The sequence below is a fragment of the Ixodes scapularis genome, unplaced genomic scaffold (assembly GCF_016920785.2).
Source record: "Ixodes scapularis isolate PalLabHiFi unplaced genomic scaffold, ASM1692078v2 PGA_scaffold0__279_contigs__length_252992795, whole genome shotgun sequence".
Classification (NCBI taxonomy): Eukaryota; Metazoa; Arthropoda; class Arachnida; order Ixodida; family Ixodidae; genus Ixodes; species Ixodes scapularis.
Genome location: NW_024609835.1, coordinates 27,273,355 through 27,288,978, shown reverse-complemented (window position 1 = coordinate 27,288,978; position 15,624 = coordinate 27,273,355). Strand labels below are relative to the sequence as shown.

The following is a 15,624-nucleotide window of genomic DNA, read 5'->3' as shown; positions in this document are numbered from 1 at the left end:
AACCAGCAAGGCTGGGCTCCAAACAACATTCTGAAGTGAGTGCCATGTTGCTGACAAAAGCCAAGTCGAGGAAGGACTCCTTTGCCGCAGAGGTATATGAAGGCTCACTGCACACCTGGGTATACCCAGAAGTCTCCATGATTTCAAGCAGGAGGTCATTGGTTTGGTTCGAGGGGATGGGGGAGGTGAGGTCGGAGCATACATGGGTAAATTACTCTCAAAATGTAATTTAATTACAATTACAATTACTTAGCTCCAAAAATAGTTTAACTACAATTACAATTACTACTACGCAAAAGTAGTTCATTGCAATTACAAATTACTTTTTGAAAGTAATGCAATTACTTTACAATTACTTATTTCTGAGAGTTACCCCCCACATTGGGCCATATAACTGTAAACGAGTTATATGGCCGCTGTATAAATGTCACGCATTGTACTTTCCTTTCATGAAATTTGTTAAATGGATTATAGAACTTAATAGTTTGGAGTAAGGAACTCCTGCGTTCATATATTCTCAAAACATAAAAAATGGCGACAAAATTCACAGGTGCGAGGTTAATCTCCTTAGAACTTATGCAAATGGTATCCAAGTCAAACCAAGAAAAAATAAACTTAAAAATAATATAAGGAAACAAATATGCGACAGTACTGGTATCATAAAACCCACGTAAAAATGACTAATAAGAGAAACTTGTAAACGATGTCAAACATTTAAAGGATACGACAACTTACGAAAACTTTTCAGCCACGATGATTCGCTGCCTATCCCTGTCTGTGGACTTGCAACATGCCGGATGTGGGTAACCGTAGCACACGAACTGTGGTCGCTTCCACAAAACTAGTGTCACAATAGCAGCAACTCCATTGCCAGGGATTCTGGGTTAATTCAGTGCACGGTAACACCCAAAAAGCTCCTGAGATAAATAATAAATTTAGGATTGTCATGTAGCTAATCATTAGGATAGCAATGATTGTATCGATGTTATGCGTCTCATAAAGAAGACCGATTTGAATTTAGCATGGCAAGAACAACCTCCAAAAATTCATGATACACTGCAAACGACTTTATTTTCGCGAATTTCGCGAATCTCCTATAATTCGCGAAAAAAAAAATGTAAACACATTGGAATCTATATCGCGACCGCACCGCGTCGCGAAAATTAGAATCCGCGAATTATTCCAAAACTGCGGCCTCTTGGACGCCTCGATTTCACGATTTACTTGAGCGCGTTTCAGCTGGAAGATATAGACGAGCCATTATTATTATTTTTTTTATAACTGTAAGTATTATTCAAAGTAACAAGAAAGTTGCCTACCTGCAAGTGTTTCCGCAAATTGGAGGTCGCCTTTCGGTTTATTGAATTTGTTTTCAGAAACGGTCCGGAGAGTTTGCTCCTCACGATTATAGTTTTTTACATTGGTGCTAATCTGTTTAGAGAATTTTTTGCAACAAGGCCCCGGCAGCCTTTCCTTTTCCATTGTAGATAAGACTGTTGCAGCTTCTCAATGCAATGCAGCACTGCGCGCCTCGGGACGGTTCCACAGGCCAAGACGAGAGGACAACGCGTGGAGGGTCACGATAGAGGTGTAAAAACAATGTGCAAGCCAAGCCCTCTATAAAAAAAGAAGCCTTCAACGAACAACAAATGCAAAAACAAGCTCCCTACAGCTAAAGCCGCGGTTTGTAAGTTTTGGAATCTCGTCCAATCAGGCTAACAAACGGTTGAAAGGGTTAGGTAGAGCGAACACTAAATAATGAAGATTTATACAAAAAGGTAGACGAGGATTGGGAGAAGGAAGAGCAGTGTAGCAACAACAGTTGGAAGTAAGGCAGGGTGAGTCGTGTTAATGAGACCTGCTGCTTCTTTGCTTCTTCGCCTCGATGTTAGAGTAGCACGACTTACTGTTAGTGGTATCAACATACGAGATAGAGGAGAAGGACGTGAAAAGCTCATAAAGAAAAGAGAATAATTTCATGAACAAAAAAGTTCCAAACTTGACTGAAATATGTAAGCGAATATGCTAGCGGCGAAGACGCGTAAGGAGAACCTCGAATTTCCCCGCCTCGACCGGATGATGTGATCGGAGCCAACCAGCTCGACTTCGACCTCCGATGCCCCCTGTGGGAATGAGAAATAAGAAAGACCCCTAGAAGCGGGAGCAATAGGAAGCAAACGAGACGAAGAGTCAGATTCAACTACGACAGGAACGAAAACGGACGCGAATGTAGCCCTCATTTATCAAATTATCTTTCAAATTTTTCATTAAATCGTTTTACAGTCTACAAAATCCTTCATTCCGTTCTATCCCAGCCTTTTTTTCCCATCCCTCTTTTCCATTTTTTTTAGCAGGTTGGGAGACTCTCTGTCCCCTGTCGCTTTGGCTGTGCTGTCGTCTCCGTGGCCAGGGGGGAAAAGCGCCGCCGCCACAAAATCTTCCAAAAGTAATTGTAATTGTGCCTGAAATTTAGCAATTACTGACGTTAGAAAGTAATTAAATTACAATTACAATTTCTTTAGGCTAAAAGTAATTATTACAATTACAAATTACCAGGAAGAGTAATTAAATTACAGTAATTTAATTACTGTAATTGAATTACTACCCAAGTATGGGTCGGAGTAGTCAATGTGAGCATTGAAGTCACCAGAAATGCAAATGTTCGAGTACGCCTTGGGGTCGAGAGACTGAAGAGACTGATTAAGTAGCCCATAGCTTTCTGCTTGCTTGCTAGGTGGGCAATACACAGAGCCTGGCAGCATTTTTCCCTGCTTGTGTACAATCTCTACAAACACAGCCTCCAGGTCAGGGCGTTCCAGGTCGGTGTGTCTGCGGCTCACAAGTTGGCGTGGCACTACGATCATCACGCCTCCACCACGATGTGAGCGATCTTTCCGGTAGACGGCGAAGCGGTTGGGGTCGGCAAGTTGACTGTCGTAGATGGAGTCATCCAGCCACGTTTCACATAGTGCCACAACGGTGGCTGGCGAAGTTGCCAGGAGTGTATGTAGGTCTCGCAGCTTGTTCTTCACAGAGCGAACATTTGAGAACCATACCGCGAGAGGTGCTGACACGGCCGGCTTGCGAAGTGAGCACTTGGTCGAAGGCAGTAGGGATGTCACGGGAGGTGGTCGACGATGCCTCGAAGAGGCTGGCAAATGAAGGCAGCTGGCACATGCCGCAGTACCAGGGCTCAACACAGTTTGACAAGCGCCGATACGTGGACAATGCGAGGCGTTCGCACTTCCTATGCAGCCAAGCGTCACATCGGTCGCATTGTAATGCGGCCGCATTGTCGTAAACAGGCTTACAGCATCGGGGGCAGATGGGGCGTGGTCCAGGGTTCCGCGGTCCAGGGTTGAGCGAGACGTCTCCGGCAATGAGTAGCAGCCAGGCGACTTGCGGGCGGGCGGACGGCAGTGGCAGGCTTTTAGGCCTAATGGCAACCGAGCAGTGCACTAGGTTGGCGGCGGTACTGGTGGAGATCCCCCCGCTGGGGAGTCGACGGTCCAGATCCCACGGGTGCCCGGAACATTTATCCAGCGGAGCTTCAGCGATAAACAGGGCTCGCAGGCATAAAAATAGCAAAAAGGCAACAACAAAGCGGAGCCGTGCGGGAGCAGCCATGTTTTGTTTTAGGTAAACAGTTTTGCTCGCGCCTTTGAAAAGACGCTCTAAGCCAATGCAGGTTTCACCTGCGTGTGTTGCGCACCGTGACTGTGCTCTGTGCTCAGCCGCTTGCTTTGATACAACGTAGTGTCTGGAGTACCGTCTGACGGCACTTATGCAGAGCGTTCAAGTGCCGTCCGAAAGTCTCAAAACGAGTTTTTTTGAAGCGGAGTGCAGCATTGTGGCAAGATGTCTCTCATAAGCAAGTGATCCTAGGTTCGATTCCCGGCGCAGGCTTACTTTTTTGTTTTTGTTTTCTCAAACATTTTATTTTGCCGACGCATTTGGTGATATTTACATTAATTTTTTTACGATTAACACAGGAAAACAATGAATGGTGTCGCCGAAATATATCTGAACGAAATGGTATGGGACTTCGTTTCCGGAGGTGCATGTGGTATAGCGCGGCTTGGTTTGCCGGCTGGCAAACCAACCCATTAGGCCCCGTCGTACACGCCGCTTTGCGGCGTGTACGGTGGGGCCTAATGGGTCAATAGTTTTGTAATTAGCAGCTGCATACTGTCGCTGCGAAGCGGCGTGACCGCAGGCGGGGGGGGGGTGTATGTATGTTAACGAGCTCCCCAGTGCAACGCCCAGTGATACACGCGCCATCCGACTGGACGGCACTTATAGGCGCAATTGGAGTGCCGTCGGATGGCACCGTAGACACAGCCTTGATAAAAAATGACCGCATCTCCACGTGGTGTATGATGTTGATTGGGGCGAAGCTCTGGTGGTGCTTGTCGCTGAACCGCAGCATGCCGAGTCTTTCGTTTGTTTTCATCCATGTCTGAAAGAAAATGTGTGGTATAGAGCGTGGTTATATACGCATTTGAGCATTTGACCGCAGCGCCCTCTCGTCTATAAATGTTGAGCCAATGCATGCAAAGTTTACCGCGATTATATATGCACTTGATTGCAGTGCCCTCTCCTGTGTAGACGTTGAGCGGCTACATGCAACGTTTCATCCATGACATCCCCAGCTCTTGAGTTACTACGACATCTCAGAGCCCCCTACTCGTCCCGCAGTCGTGGCTGGGTGGTTAAGGCAATGGACTAGAAATCCATTGGGGTCTCCCCGCACAGGTTCAAATCCTGTCGACTGCGCAAACATTTTTTTTTTTTTCATCATTTTTTTTTTTTTGTTTTACACGAGCACGTGAACTCACGAGCACGAGCAAGATCGATGTGAGCACGGACGCCAAACGGACAAGGCTAGACCCTCGGGACCTTCACCCCTGAAACACTCCTCTGGTTCCTAGCAGAGCGGGCACTGGAATCCAGCGGCTACGTACAGATAGCAACCGATTGGCCCGTCACCTTTGTGAAGTTTGATTGTTTGTATTTTTGTGAGTATCTGTTTGGCTAGCAGGCAGGGAGGGCAAGGACGCTACTCTCCCCAGGATCCAGCGACTTTAGTCCTGTCATTTCAAGACAGGAAAGGCAAGGAAGAAAATCCAGTAATGAGGCAACGTTTTGAAAAAATCGTGGTGTCCTGTGCCAGAAAGAAGGATATTAAACTCGATCGTTGCTGCGTTTTTTTTTTGTCAAATTCTGCGTACAACATTTGATAGATATGAAAAAAAAAGTGAACACAAATATTTTACGGTCTGTCCTCATTTAGATGGCATCGACACTCATTTCACACCTCTCGAGTAAGAGCTGGCTGCCCCCCCCCTCGCAAGTACCCTCGTGTACCTTCGGAAATGTTTTTGATGTGATCGCAAACTGGTAAAGCTGCAGTATGCACCTGTTTGTCACGACAGCCTTCTAGTGCTTATTTAGTAGACATTTATTAGGTAATGCATGCGTAAGCTGATGAAGGGCTTCGGTGCAAAATCGAGGCAGTTTTGCACGATGCTGCCCTCGTGTGTGGGTTGATTTTATTTTATGTAGCTTGAATTAGTTGTTATTAAGATTGCAAATATAATAGCATAATGATAATAATACTTTATTTGCATAATGGCCCAGAACAACCAGTAGGTCCTTGTGCGGCGGTGGCACACAACAGGTCATAGGCAAATAGAAATCTGGCTTTCACCCATTCGCTTATTATGAACTCACTTCATTTTTTTTTTAACTGCTGCTGCGAAAGCACGTGGCTTCGTCTTGCGTCTCATTTGCTCATGCTTTTATACAAAGGAAGTGCCAAACGAAGCCGTCACTCGCACGCGAAGCTTTGACCGCTTCGGAGCACTGCGGAATCTACGTTAGCCTCAACGGTGTATTGCAATACAAAAGGACGCCAAGGTGGATGGTGTTTATTCTTCTTTTTCCAGTTAGGTGATGGTCATTTCATCTGTCGGTGCTCTCGACGATGAAACGAGTGACCTTTTTGCACGTGGCCTTTCAGCCCGGTGGCTTCCGTAAGATGTCGCACCGACCCGACCCGGCTGGATGCACGGAGGCGGGCGAAGGTGGGCCGGCAACCTGCACCCGTGGAAGCAAGGCCAGGACCTACCGGCTGGGCAGCAAGCCGTCCGCAGTCGCACCCGAGTAAGTCAGTTCGTGGCTGCCACGGTTTATGTAGTCTCGTCGACTACAAAGCAAACTGCGGTAGAACACGTCTGCATTCATACCCCTCTCCACTGCCGCGATGCTGCCAAGGTCGTGGCACTCCGCAGTTTTTCCGCCTGGTGGGACGATCTCGCCAGGCAGAAACCAAGGGGGCGGAATAAAGACGTGTCAAACGCACCGGTCGGAGATGCTTTCCGGACATTGCAGCCGTAACGTCTGAATTCTGAGCTACGGACAGTTGTTTGCTTGCGAAGTATGTCTGCTGATGAGATCTTCAAGTAAACACCTCTGTGAACTCAAAACAGCCTGCACTCATAAAAATTGACAAGCTCAATGAGCCAAGCTCGTTCAGTATTCCGCAGACGCCGGCATCCATGTTTGTTAATGTCTCAAACCAAAGCGGGAGAAGCAATGTTGAAAACAAGAATGACTCTTATCTTAAATAGTTGCTTCTGAAACAAAACAAAAAAAAGATTGATCAAAATACTATTATGACACAGAGATACAAATTTACTACCAACCTTTTACATGTCAATCATCTTTCCAGCCACTGAGAGATGTAAGCACCTTGTAATCACAAGGCAGGGCTTACCAAGCTCTTAAAAATCAAAAGTGCAAACACCAAGGAAAAGAACAGGGGACAGGACAGAGTGCTTACATGAACTGAGTGTTTAATGGGATACTGAACCAAAGAATTTAGTGTCCATAATAAGTGGCGCACATTCTTTCCACGAGCCCGCAGCCGCCGGTGTGCGTGAGCACACATAACGAAAATGACGTCAAAGGCCTTCATTCGCGCTTCAGAGGGCAGTAAAATGCATGGGCTTCGGGCCAAAGGAGAATGAAGACAGGCTTTTCATCTCTACAAGTGAAAGCTACATGCTTGTTAGACCAATTAATCGCTTACCTTTAGTGCCAGACACCACTGTGTAGATAAAAAAACTTGTCTTTATTCTCCTTTGGCCCGAAGCCCATACATTTCACTGTCCTCTTAACCGGGAATGGAGGTCTTTGACGTCATTTTTGTTGCGTGTGCTCGCGCACTCCGGCGGCTGCTGGCTCGTGGAAAGAATGTGCGCCACTTATTATGGACACTAAATTCCTTGGTTCAGTATCCCTTTAAAGGGTAACTTCAAAGAAAAAAGTGTTTTTTTAAACAGCCTTATTGGGACAAGCATGTCACAAAACAAATGTTCCGCAAAACTTTTTTTTTAGCAATGTTTACGTTACAGGACGTAATTTAGTCAGAGCCAAAACCTCTCCACATTTGAAACTCCCGCTCTTTCGACCCACACGGAGAAGTACGCCCCGCCCTTCACTCTTGGGTTGACTTGGCTGCAGAGTTGAACGACGCAGCGTCTTGACTTCCGGTAAGATCTGGCAACAACGCACGTTAAACATGGCGCCGGTATTGTTTTGGTTTGACAGGAGTCGAGAAGCTCTGCGGTTTGCGAGCACATGTAGCGAAGACGTGACTGGAGAAGTGCCCCTGTGATGTTCCTGGAAGACTGAAAGTATCATTCGTAATTATTGTGTGTGCTTTGAAAGCGAAGGGAGTCACAGGGTCCACCAGTGCGCAACCACAAGCCAACGTTCACGACAGCGCTGCGTTGACTTCGGCGGTCTTGTTCTGTTTGGTGCAACACGGCAATCAGACAAAGAACTGAAACGTTCATGGTGTGTGTGGTGCGGTGCTTGGAAGTAGACACCCACACTAACATGGAGCTCAAATTGATTGTCGTGTGGTTGAGGTTCAATGGGTTCAGTCCAGTCGTCGTCAGCTGATTCAGTCAAGCTTGTCTGGCAGGACGCAGCGAGTGTTTTTAAAAGTAAATCTTCCTTCATTCCGTCTCAAAATGTGGAAGATTCCCCGACGCATACCATGAGTAAAAAGCTGCGGGCGTTTTCAACAAAATTACGTCGTTTTAATTGAACAATGGACTCTGAATTGTTGTCCTAGATCTGCCGTTTTTATGCTTTGTGTTGTTGGACTACGTTCGCACAATGACGCACACCGCTCGAGTAGATGATTTGGTCCTGCAAACGACCGGTTATACTGAATTTCAGGGAAACATAAGTCACCACCGATATTTCCTAGGAATCTCGTGCGAGTTTGTTGCGCTCATCATGCGGTATGAATAAATTTGGGCAAGATTTCCTACCTGCCCACAGATGCATGAACTGAGACCATTTTTTACGTAGTGAACATAGTGCTTTTTTTTTTATTTTGGGAAGAGGCGTTGGTGCATTTATTGCGTTACAATCACTTGAGAGTTCAGAAATTGGGGAAGGCGAGCAAGCTTTCTCAACTTTGTCTCTTTGCTCTCTGGCTCGGCCCCTAGTTTCAAGTTGCAGTTTTAGTAGGCATGCCTACTAGCAGGTACAAACTCCTCTAAAGCAGGTAAAAGACTGGGAAGTCGGGACGGTGCGAACTCCTTGTTTCGCACTTTTCGCAAGGCGACTGGGGAAGTGCTTTTGCAAGGTATGCGGAATATGCAACAGATTTTGTTATGCCCGTTGTTTGCGTCTCCAGCAAAACGAATAAGATAATCTACAAAGCCGCAATCACCAGCCTAGATTTACGGTAACAGTGCACATTAGTTTAAACAACTTTATGTAAGATGGTTCGGAAGCCGAGAAAAAAAGTCTGTCGGCTAACAGCAGAATTCGGACGTCCGAAGGCTTCTGCGGACAGCTGTTGCGTAATAACCTGGCTGTGCCAGGTTTTTTTACGTAACAGCTGTGTCTCAATTGCGGACCTTCGGTGCACCTGGTGTGAATCTCGAAGGCTTCCAAAGTGAAATGACGAGAACATACCTGGACACGTTTGTCGCTACGCGAACGCCTGATTGCCTCCAGCCAAATAGCATTCCTTTCGAGGCGACATGGCTGCTGGAAAGCTCGCTCTCGCGATCACTCATCTGCAGCAGTTCACAGAGCAACGGCGCCGCTTTACAGGAGCTGACATTTTCAAAAAAATAAACATTTGCACGCGCAAGCAAATAAAAAGAAAAGCACGCTAAGAAAGCAAGGAGGAAAGCGAAAGTAACAAACCGTGCTATGAAAGCCAAAACCCCGCGTCGCTTCCTATCACTAACACCTGCGACAGCTGCTAAGCACACACTATTTCACTTCAGGAAGTCTCACTCAAGCACCTGGGTCAACACGAAACACTGATAACTTCGGCGAAACGACTAGTCGAGGTAGGCGAGACAGGCGGGAGCAGAGATTTCGGTGGCCATGAAGGAATGGCGAAGCTTTTGTTTGTTATGCTATGAATCCAAACGGAAGTGCCCTTCTTGTAAATCTTTTGTAAACAATAATAACTCATCACATGGGTTATTCTTTCGACGTAAAAATATGCCGCTCAACAGGAAATTACAACATATAAGAAAGGTTTAACAACCAAGATCTAAGCTATCAGTCAAACTCTTGGCCAATGAGAAGTATAGCAGCCAATGGTTGCTAAACGTCATGGAACACCAGCTTTGTGGCGCGCGATTTAAAACGGAAAAAATAGCCGCAAACTAAAATCAGTCTTGCACAATAAATATAGTAAAAAAAATGTTTTCCGTGGAAATTTTTTTTTTTTGACATGCTCGTCCAAATTAGGCTGTTTAAAAAAAAAATCTTTTTTCTTTGCAGTTACCCTTCAATGCATACCTTGAGGAAGACATAAAAGAAAAAAAAAACGCCATGTGAAGGTGGAAAGAGGAGAAAAATTAATGTAATAGATTATAGATGCATTAAAAAATTCAAATCAAATGTGACTTCACCTCTTTACACTAGCCAAAAAAATGAGCTCAATCAAAAAAAAATCTCACTCTTTCTTTTTTTTGCTAGTGTGAAGGGGTGAAGACACATTAAATTTTAATTTCTTTAATGCATCTATAATCTGTAACATTAATCTTCCTCCTCTTTCTATCTTCACATGCCTAATTCTTCTTTTATGTCTTTCTCGGGGAACGCATTAAACACTCAGTTGGAGTAAGTGCTCTGTCCTGTCCCCCTCTTCTTTTTCTTGGTGTCTGCGCTTTTGATTTTTAACAGTGTATAGCCAACTAGCCCAACAGTTAATTTTGACTTATCGAGCTGCGACCTCAACATCCTGCACCTAGATTATGTTTAGCGGCATAAATATTGCTAACGAAAAATTACATGCACTTCTTTCACGGCACACAAAATTAAAAGTCTCTACCTACTTTAATTATTACTGTTTTTAAACGTGCAAACGACCAGCCGGCCATAGCGCGCGACACCGAGTTTTGCCTTCCAAGTCGGCAATGATTTTTCGTGGGAAATTAAAAAAAAAAAAATACATGTTCTTGGAAAACAATTATTTTCCCGTTATAGTGTGTCTTTCAGATGCGCCGCGGTACTGGGAGTGCCACGTTCGCTTTGACCCGGTCGTTGCACCATGTCTCTTCCCTCGCTGCGCAGTGCGGGGGTGGTGCTGGTGGAGAACTACTCGTGGAGGCAGACGCGCAGGGGCAACCCGCTCCTGGTCGTGAGAGAGCGTGACTCCCAGGCGAGGGAGTACTCCTTCAGCGGCAGCTACACGCGTCCCAATGCGTCCGTGATCAAGTACTACGTGTGCTTGGCCTGCCGTAAAAAAAAGGAGAAGCGACACCTGCGCAGCACGGAGCTGCCCAGGATGAAGGTGCTCGGCAGCGGGGAGGTGTACGACATGCGCAATGCACTGCATCTCTGCAAGCCCCTGACCTCATCGCAGGTGAGGGGGAGTCTGCGCATTATTGACTCAGACATTCATGCTTTTCATTAAAGTAGTGGTCCCTTTGGTCTCAGCACAAAAAACTATAGTCTTTTTTTGTCGGACCAGCACAGCACATTGCGCGCTCCTTAAATAAAGTCGGAAATGCAAGTTTTTAAAATGTTGTGTAAGGCTTCCGACGCTCACCATTTCAATGCAATTTAGACAGAATAATTTGGCAGTCACTTTTCAGCATTTCTAGGTGAACACCGAGAAAACTGAGTCATACTTGTATGGTATTTGCACTGCAGTAAGCCTTGTCAAGTTGTAGGCATCTTTGCCAGTGTGCTTTGCATATCGCTAGACGTGGAGACGTGAATTTAGGTAAAGGGATGCCGAACTCTGTTGTTTTCCTAGGTGACTGGAAAGCACTATGAAAGGGACCAGCGTCTGTCGCTGCTCAACTGCTCTGCCCTGTGTCCCAAGGAAGTGTATGAGGTGGTCCAGAACAACTTCAAGAAGGAGCTCAGCTTGTGTCCGGTTGAGGAGAGGGAAGACATTCAGAGGCGGCTGCCGTCGTACAAGTGAGTTCCGAGCTGCGGGTCGGTTCCGTAAAAAGCCTGTTTCGGGGTTTTGCTCGGAAATGGAAGTAAAACTTTTGTTGCGGTCCTGTCTGTCTGCTTTTAGGAGCGTCAAGGCACTCTACTACCGCAAGATCCGTCCCGGAGGCGTCCGAGGCCTGCGATTCTCTGCGGCAATGCAATCCGAGCAAGGTGAGGGAGATTCACTTCTGCAACGCTTCGGCAGCTTCCTGAACACAAGCGCATCCACGAAAACAGTTTGAGGGACTTCTTGGCGCATGCTAGGACTACCTTGTGAGTCACTCAAGAAGTTTGAGACCAGGTGTGACGGTGCATCTACCTTCCATTCCATTTGGTGCATGCTGCTGAGTGACGAATGTGCAGTGAGCCTTCTTCCGAAACGGTTGGGATTGAGGTACATCGGTGGTCAGCGAAGCTAATTACGTGATAATTTTACTGTGTCCGCTTCGAATTGGAGGTGACATGGAAGGTTCTGTGAGCAAAATATGACCGACTAGGTTTGCCAATAGGCTTAAATTTGTTCATAGTAAAGACGTATATGGTCATGATATGAATATATCGAAGCAAAGTTGGAAGTAAAATTGTAGCATTCATACTTGCATCTAAGGTACCGGTAGTCTGCAGATATTGACGTAGTGAAGATTGTTTCTCGAAAAACTGGTTTCAGGCAGTTCTACTCTGGTGAGCCGAAACCTTATTGAAGCCCTCAAAGAGCCAGAACAATAATGAAAACTTGGTTTTTATATTTATTCTGTAGGAGCAACAGCGATGAAGAAGCAGACTGACTGGCACATACAGATCAACCATTAGTCACATGACAGGCATGACACGAGACGCTGAATCGAACAATTGTAAACATTAAACTGTGATTGAAGTGCTGCATCATTTGTGTCAAAATGCATCATGAATTATAGTCTGCTACATCTTATGCCAAAACGCCATCTTTGCTAAGAATTATGCCACACCTGTGCCGAGATAGGCTTAAACAGATAACAATATAAAAATTGTATTATTAGGTGACATTAATATTTAGAGAAGTAGGAGGAAAGGAGTATGGTGCAATATGCATTTCACAGCATCTCTAGTCACCGTATAGTTTGTTTCACGTTGGGTGAGAGCACGGTCGAAGGCTCGGACACTACAACCATGAACACACAAAACAAAAGTACAACAAGACGTTCACTGCACTTGATTGGTTAGGCCAGTGAACGAGTATGTACAGGAATATGATGAATTACATGATGTCGCGCTTTGGCGCTGTTTGTTTGATCTCATTGGCTCGTAGCGTTGGCTGTGCTTTCACTTAAAGGGGCCCTGCAATGACTTTTTTACTAATTTTTAATTTGCACTGAGCCTGAGCGCACTGAACGTAGTAGCTTAGTGAAACTTTTCTTTTCTTGAAATTGCCTTTATTTTAAAAGTTATAGGCAAACTAAAATTACAAAAACAAGCAAAAAACAACCTTCCTCATGACGTCCTTGTTTGCTTGAGAGTGGCCGTGAACTAGAGGAGAAGTAGTGAGCTCATTGAGCTCTCACGGTTGCCGCACTCCGAGTCGACAGCGCGAGAGGGCGCCATTGAAGCGTGTTCTGGATAGGCTGTATGCAGCGGGCAGCCAGAGCGGCTCTCATTGCATTTGCTGCGCGATTAAATACTAATTCGGCATGACACTTCATTGGCCACAAACGACAGCAAACACGGGGTAAAGATCAGTTCAGAACGGGAGCCACTTCGCGCTGCCATACTGCCAAAAGGCTAAATCGCCAGCCAAGCCCGTGCCGAGAGCCTTGGGAACGCTCGGAACCGGTCGGATCCTCAAGCCGGTATATGACTGCAGCGCCGCCGCGTACATCCGGGACCTTTCCGTGTCGGCGCCTGATCCCACTATTCCTTTCTAGTATGCGCCGCTTTTTCCACCGCTTGGTGGCGGGTATATCGGTGGGTCATTTCTTGTTTCCGTACTTTCTAAACTGCGTTCGTTTCTTTTTTGATCTAAAATACTGAACAAAAACTACTTTTATACATAATTGAAACGGTTCGCTTTACTTATATTTTGTATTTCGACTAAAAAGAAGCTTTGAGCGGCTCTGACCAGTAGTAAGCCCAGGACCAAAGACGTCACATTTTGCGCGCTTTCAGTACCACGGGTCGCCCTCGTCGGTGGAGGAGGTTTCCGCGTCGTACGGTTAAAATATGACGCACTGATAATTAGTTACTCTTTCCGTGCCTTCTGGCTGTCCCGAACCCCAAGAGACGTGGAAACCGCAAAAAAGGTGGACGCTTAAATATCATTGCAGGGCCCCTTTAAGAAGAAATAGAGAGATTGCTCGTCAACCGTGCTGGCCAGTTGATCGCCAACATCGTCTAAAATTCCAGGCAATGTCGGGAGCTTAAAGTCATGAAAAAGCATTGCAAAAAATTTATACAAGGTTGATCATGCTGACAAAGACTGGTTAGCAAAGAATATGTGATAGGCCTTCCAGGGAAGAAGAGAAGGGTGTCTGAACAATGTACTGAAGGTTCATTTCCATTTCTGATTTGCGCCGTGAGAGGGCGCTAATGTCTGAAATATAAACTCTACTTTTCGACCTAAACACCCAAAACATTGGCATGTTTTGGGTGTTTTAGTTAACACCAATCTGGTCCCGAAACGTCTGAATTCTGGTTATTAAATTTAGATTTAGAGTTCTTAATTGCAAACTAGGTGTTTTACTGTTCTTAGAAATTATGTTTCAGCCTACTATTACTTCTCAAACATTCAGAAAACAAAACATTCAGAAAACAAAATTGAGGGAAACCCAGACCAGTCTGTTCTTGGCCAGTTGTATCCTTGCTGAAAGAAAAATATCAAACCTTCCTTGAGTTGCTTAGCTCTTGCAGGTCATGTCCCAGTCAAATCGAGGCATGCGTAAATGCCTTGTGAGCAGTGTTAAAGGGGCACTAAAGTGCGTTTTGAGATCCTCTTTTTATGGTCATGACTCAAATCTACAAGCTCTAAGCACCCTAAGAAACCCGAAATTACATTCATGCATGGCCGATTCGCTGCATATTAAAAAAGTGATAGAAAGTCCTGACACTTACCGATGGAGCAGAATGACAGATGGTGCTACCTGAACTTGCTTAATATGGTCGAACGACGGACGGCGCTTGTCAGCCGCTCTCGAGTGATGGGTGTGGAAGAGCGGGACCGGTTGGCCGCTCGTCTACGCAGGAACACATCACTCGCGAGTGGCTGACAAGCGCCATTCGTCATTCTACCATATTTAGCAAGGTTTGGTAGCATTATCTGTCGTTGAGCGCCAACGGTAGCTGTGGGGACTTCTATCACATTTTTAATGTGCAAATTGGCAAATCGAATGTAATTTCTTTTTTTTTTTTTTTTTTGAGGTGCTTAGTGCTCGTAGATGGAGTTATGGCCACAAAACAAAAATCCCAAAACACACTTTAGTGCCCTTTTAAGTGTTGTTGATCTCGTACAGAGCGTGTAGTCCTCTGTTCATCATTTCAACGAGCGACAAATGCAAACTCTCCCCCAGCTTCCGCGGAGATGGAACCAAGCACGGCCAGTTCTCTGGCTGCTGAGAGCATTCTGCAGGCAGCCGTGCCAAGCGTGCCTCTCAGCTCGCCTTCCTCCGAGGAAGGCCTGCAAGCCACTTCGTGCGCTGCAAAACCGGCCATGGAGGAGGAGGAAGGCCTACAAGGCACTTCGTGTGCTGCGAAATCGGCCATGGAGGAGGAGGAAGGCCTGCAGGCCACTTTGTGTGTTGCGAAACCGGCTGTGAAGGAGGAATGCCTGGAGGCCACTTCGTGCGTCGAGCAGGCAGTTGAAGAAGCTGTGGACACTCCTCAAGCGTCTGCCACCAGTGGCAAAACAGGGGGGAAACCAAAGTCTATCCTGTAAGTAGGCTTTTACCTGCTTAAGTTCCATAGCTCTAAGGGTGTGTGATGGGTGGAACCCAGTCTGCCTAGATTGTAGAGAGTTTCTAACTGTTTGATCAAGGTCACTAGTCTAGGCCATGTTAGCAATACGAGCTGAGAATGTGATGAAAGCATTGATCGCCTGCAAGCATCTCTGCCTCTCCACCCTCTTTCCTCCTCGCATTGCCCTGCGACAATGCAACAGAT

General features: G+C 45.9%; 1 protein-coding gene across 1 annotated transcript in view; it reads left to right on the top strand.

Moving 5' to 3' along the window:
* The window catches only part of LOC8051240, a 103,856-nt gene that overhangs the window by 3,896 nt on the left and 84,336 nt on the right, over positions 1–15,624 (top strand). Inside the window, exons 2-6 of the mRNA XM_029967524.4 lie at positions 6,023–6,165; positions 10,627–10,918; positions 11,315–11,481; positions 11,585–11,670; positions 15,036–15,396. Of these exons, the coding sequence (XP_029823384.2) occupies positions 6,041–6,165; positions 10,627–10,918; positions 11,315–11,481; positions 11,585–11,670; positions 15,036–15,396 (1,031 nt within the window). The 5' untranslated portion in view covers positions 6,023–6,040. The remainder of the gene's footprint in view (positions 1–6,022; positions 6,166–10,626; positions 10,919–11,314; positions 11,482–11,584; positions 11,671–15,035; positions 15,397–15,624) is intronic.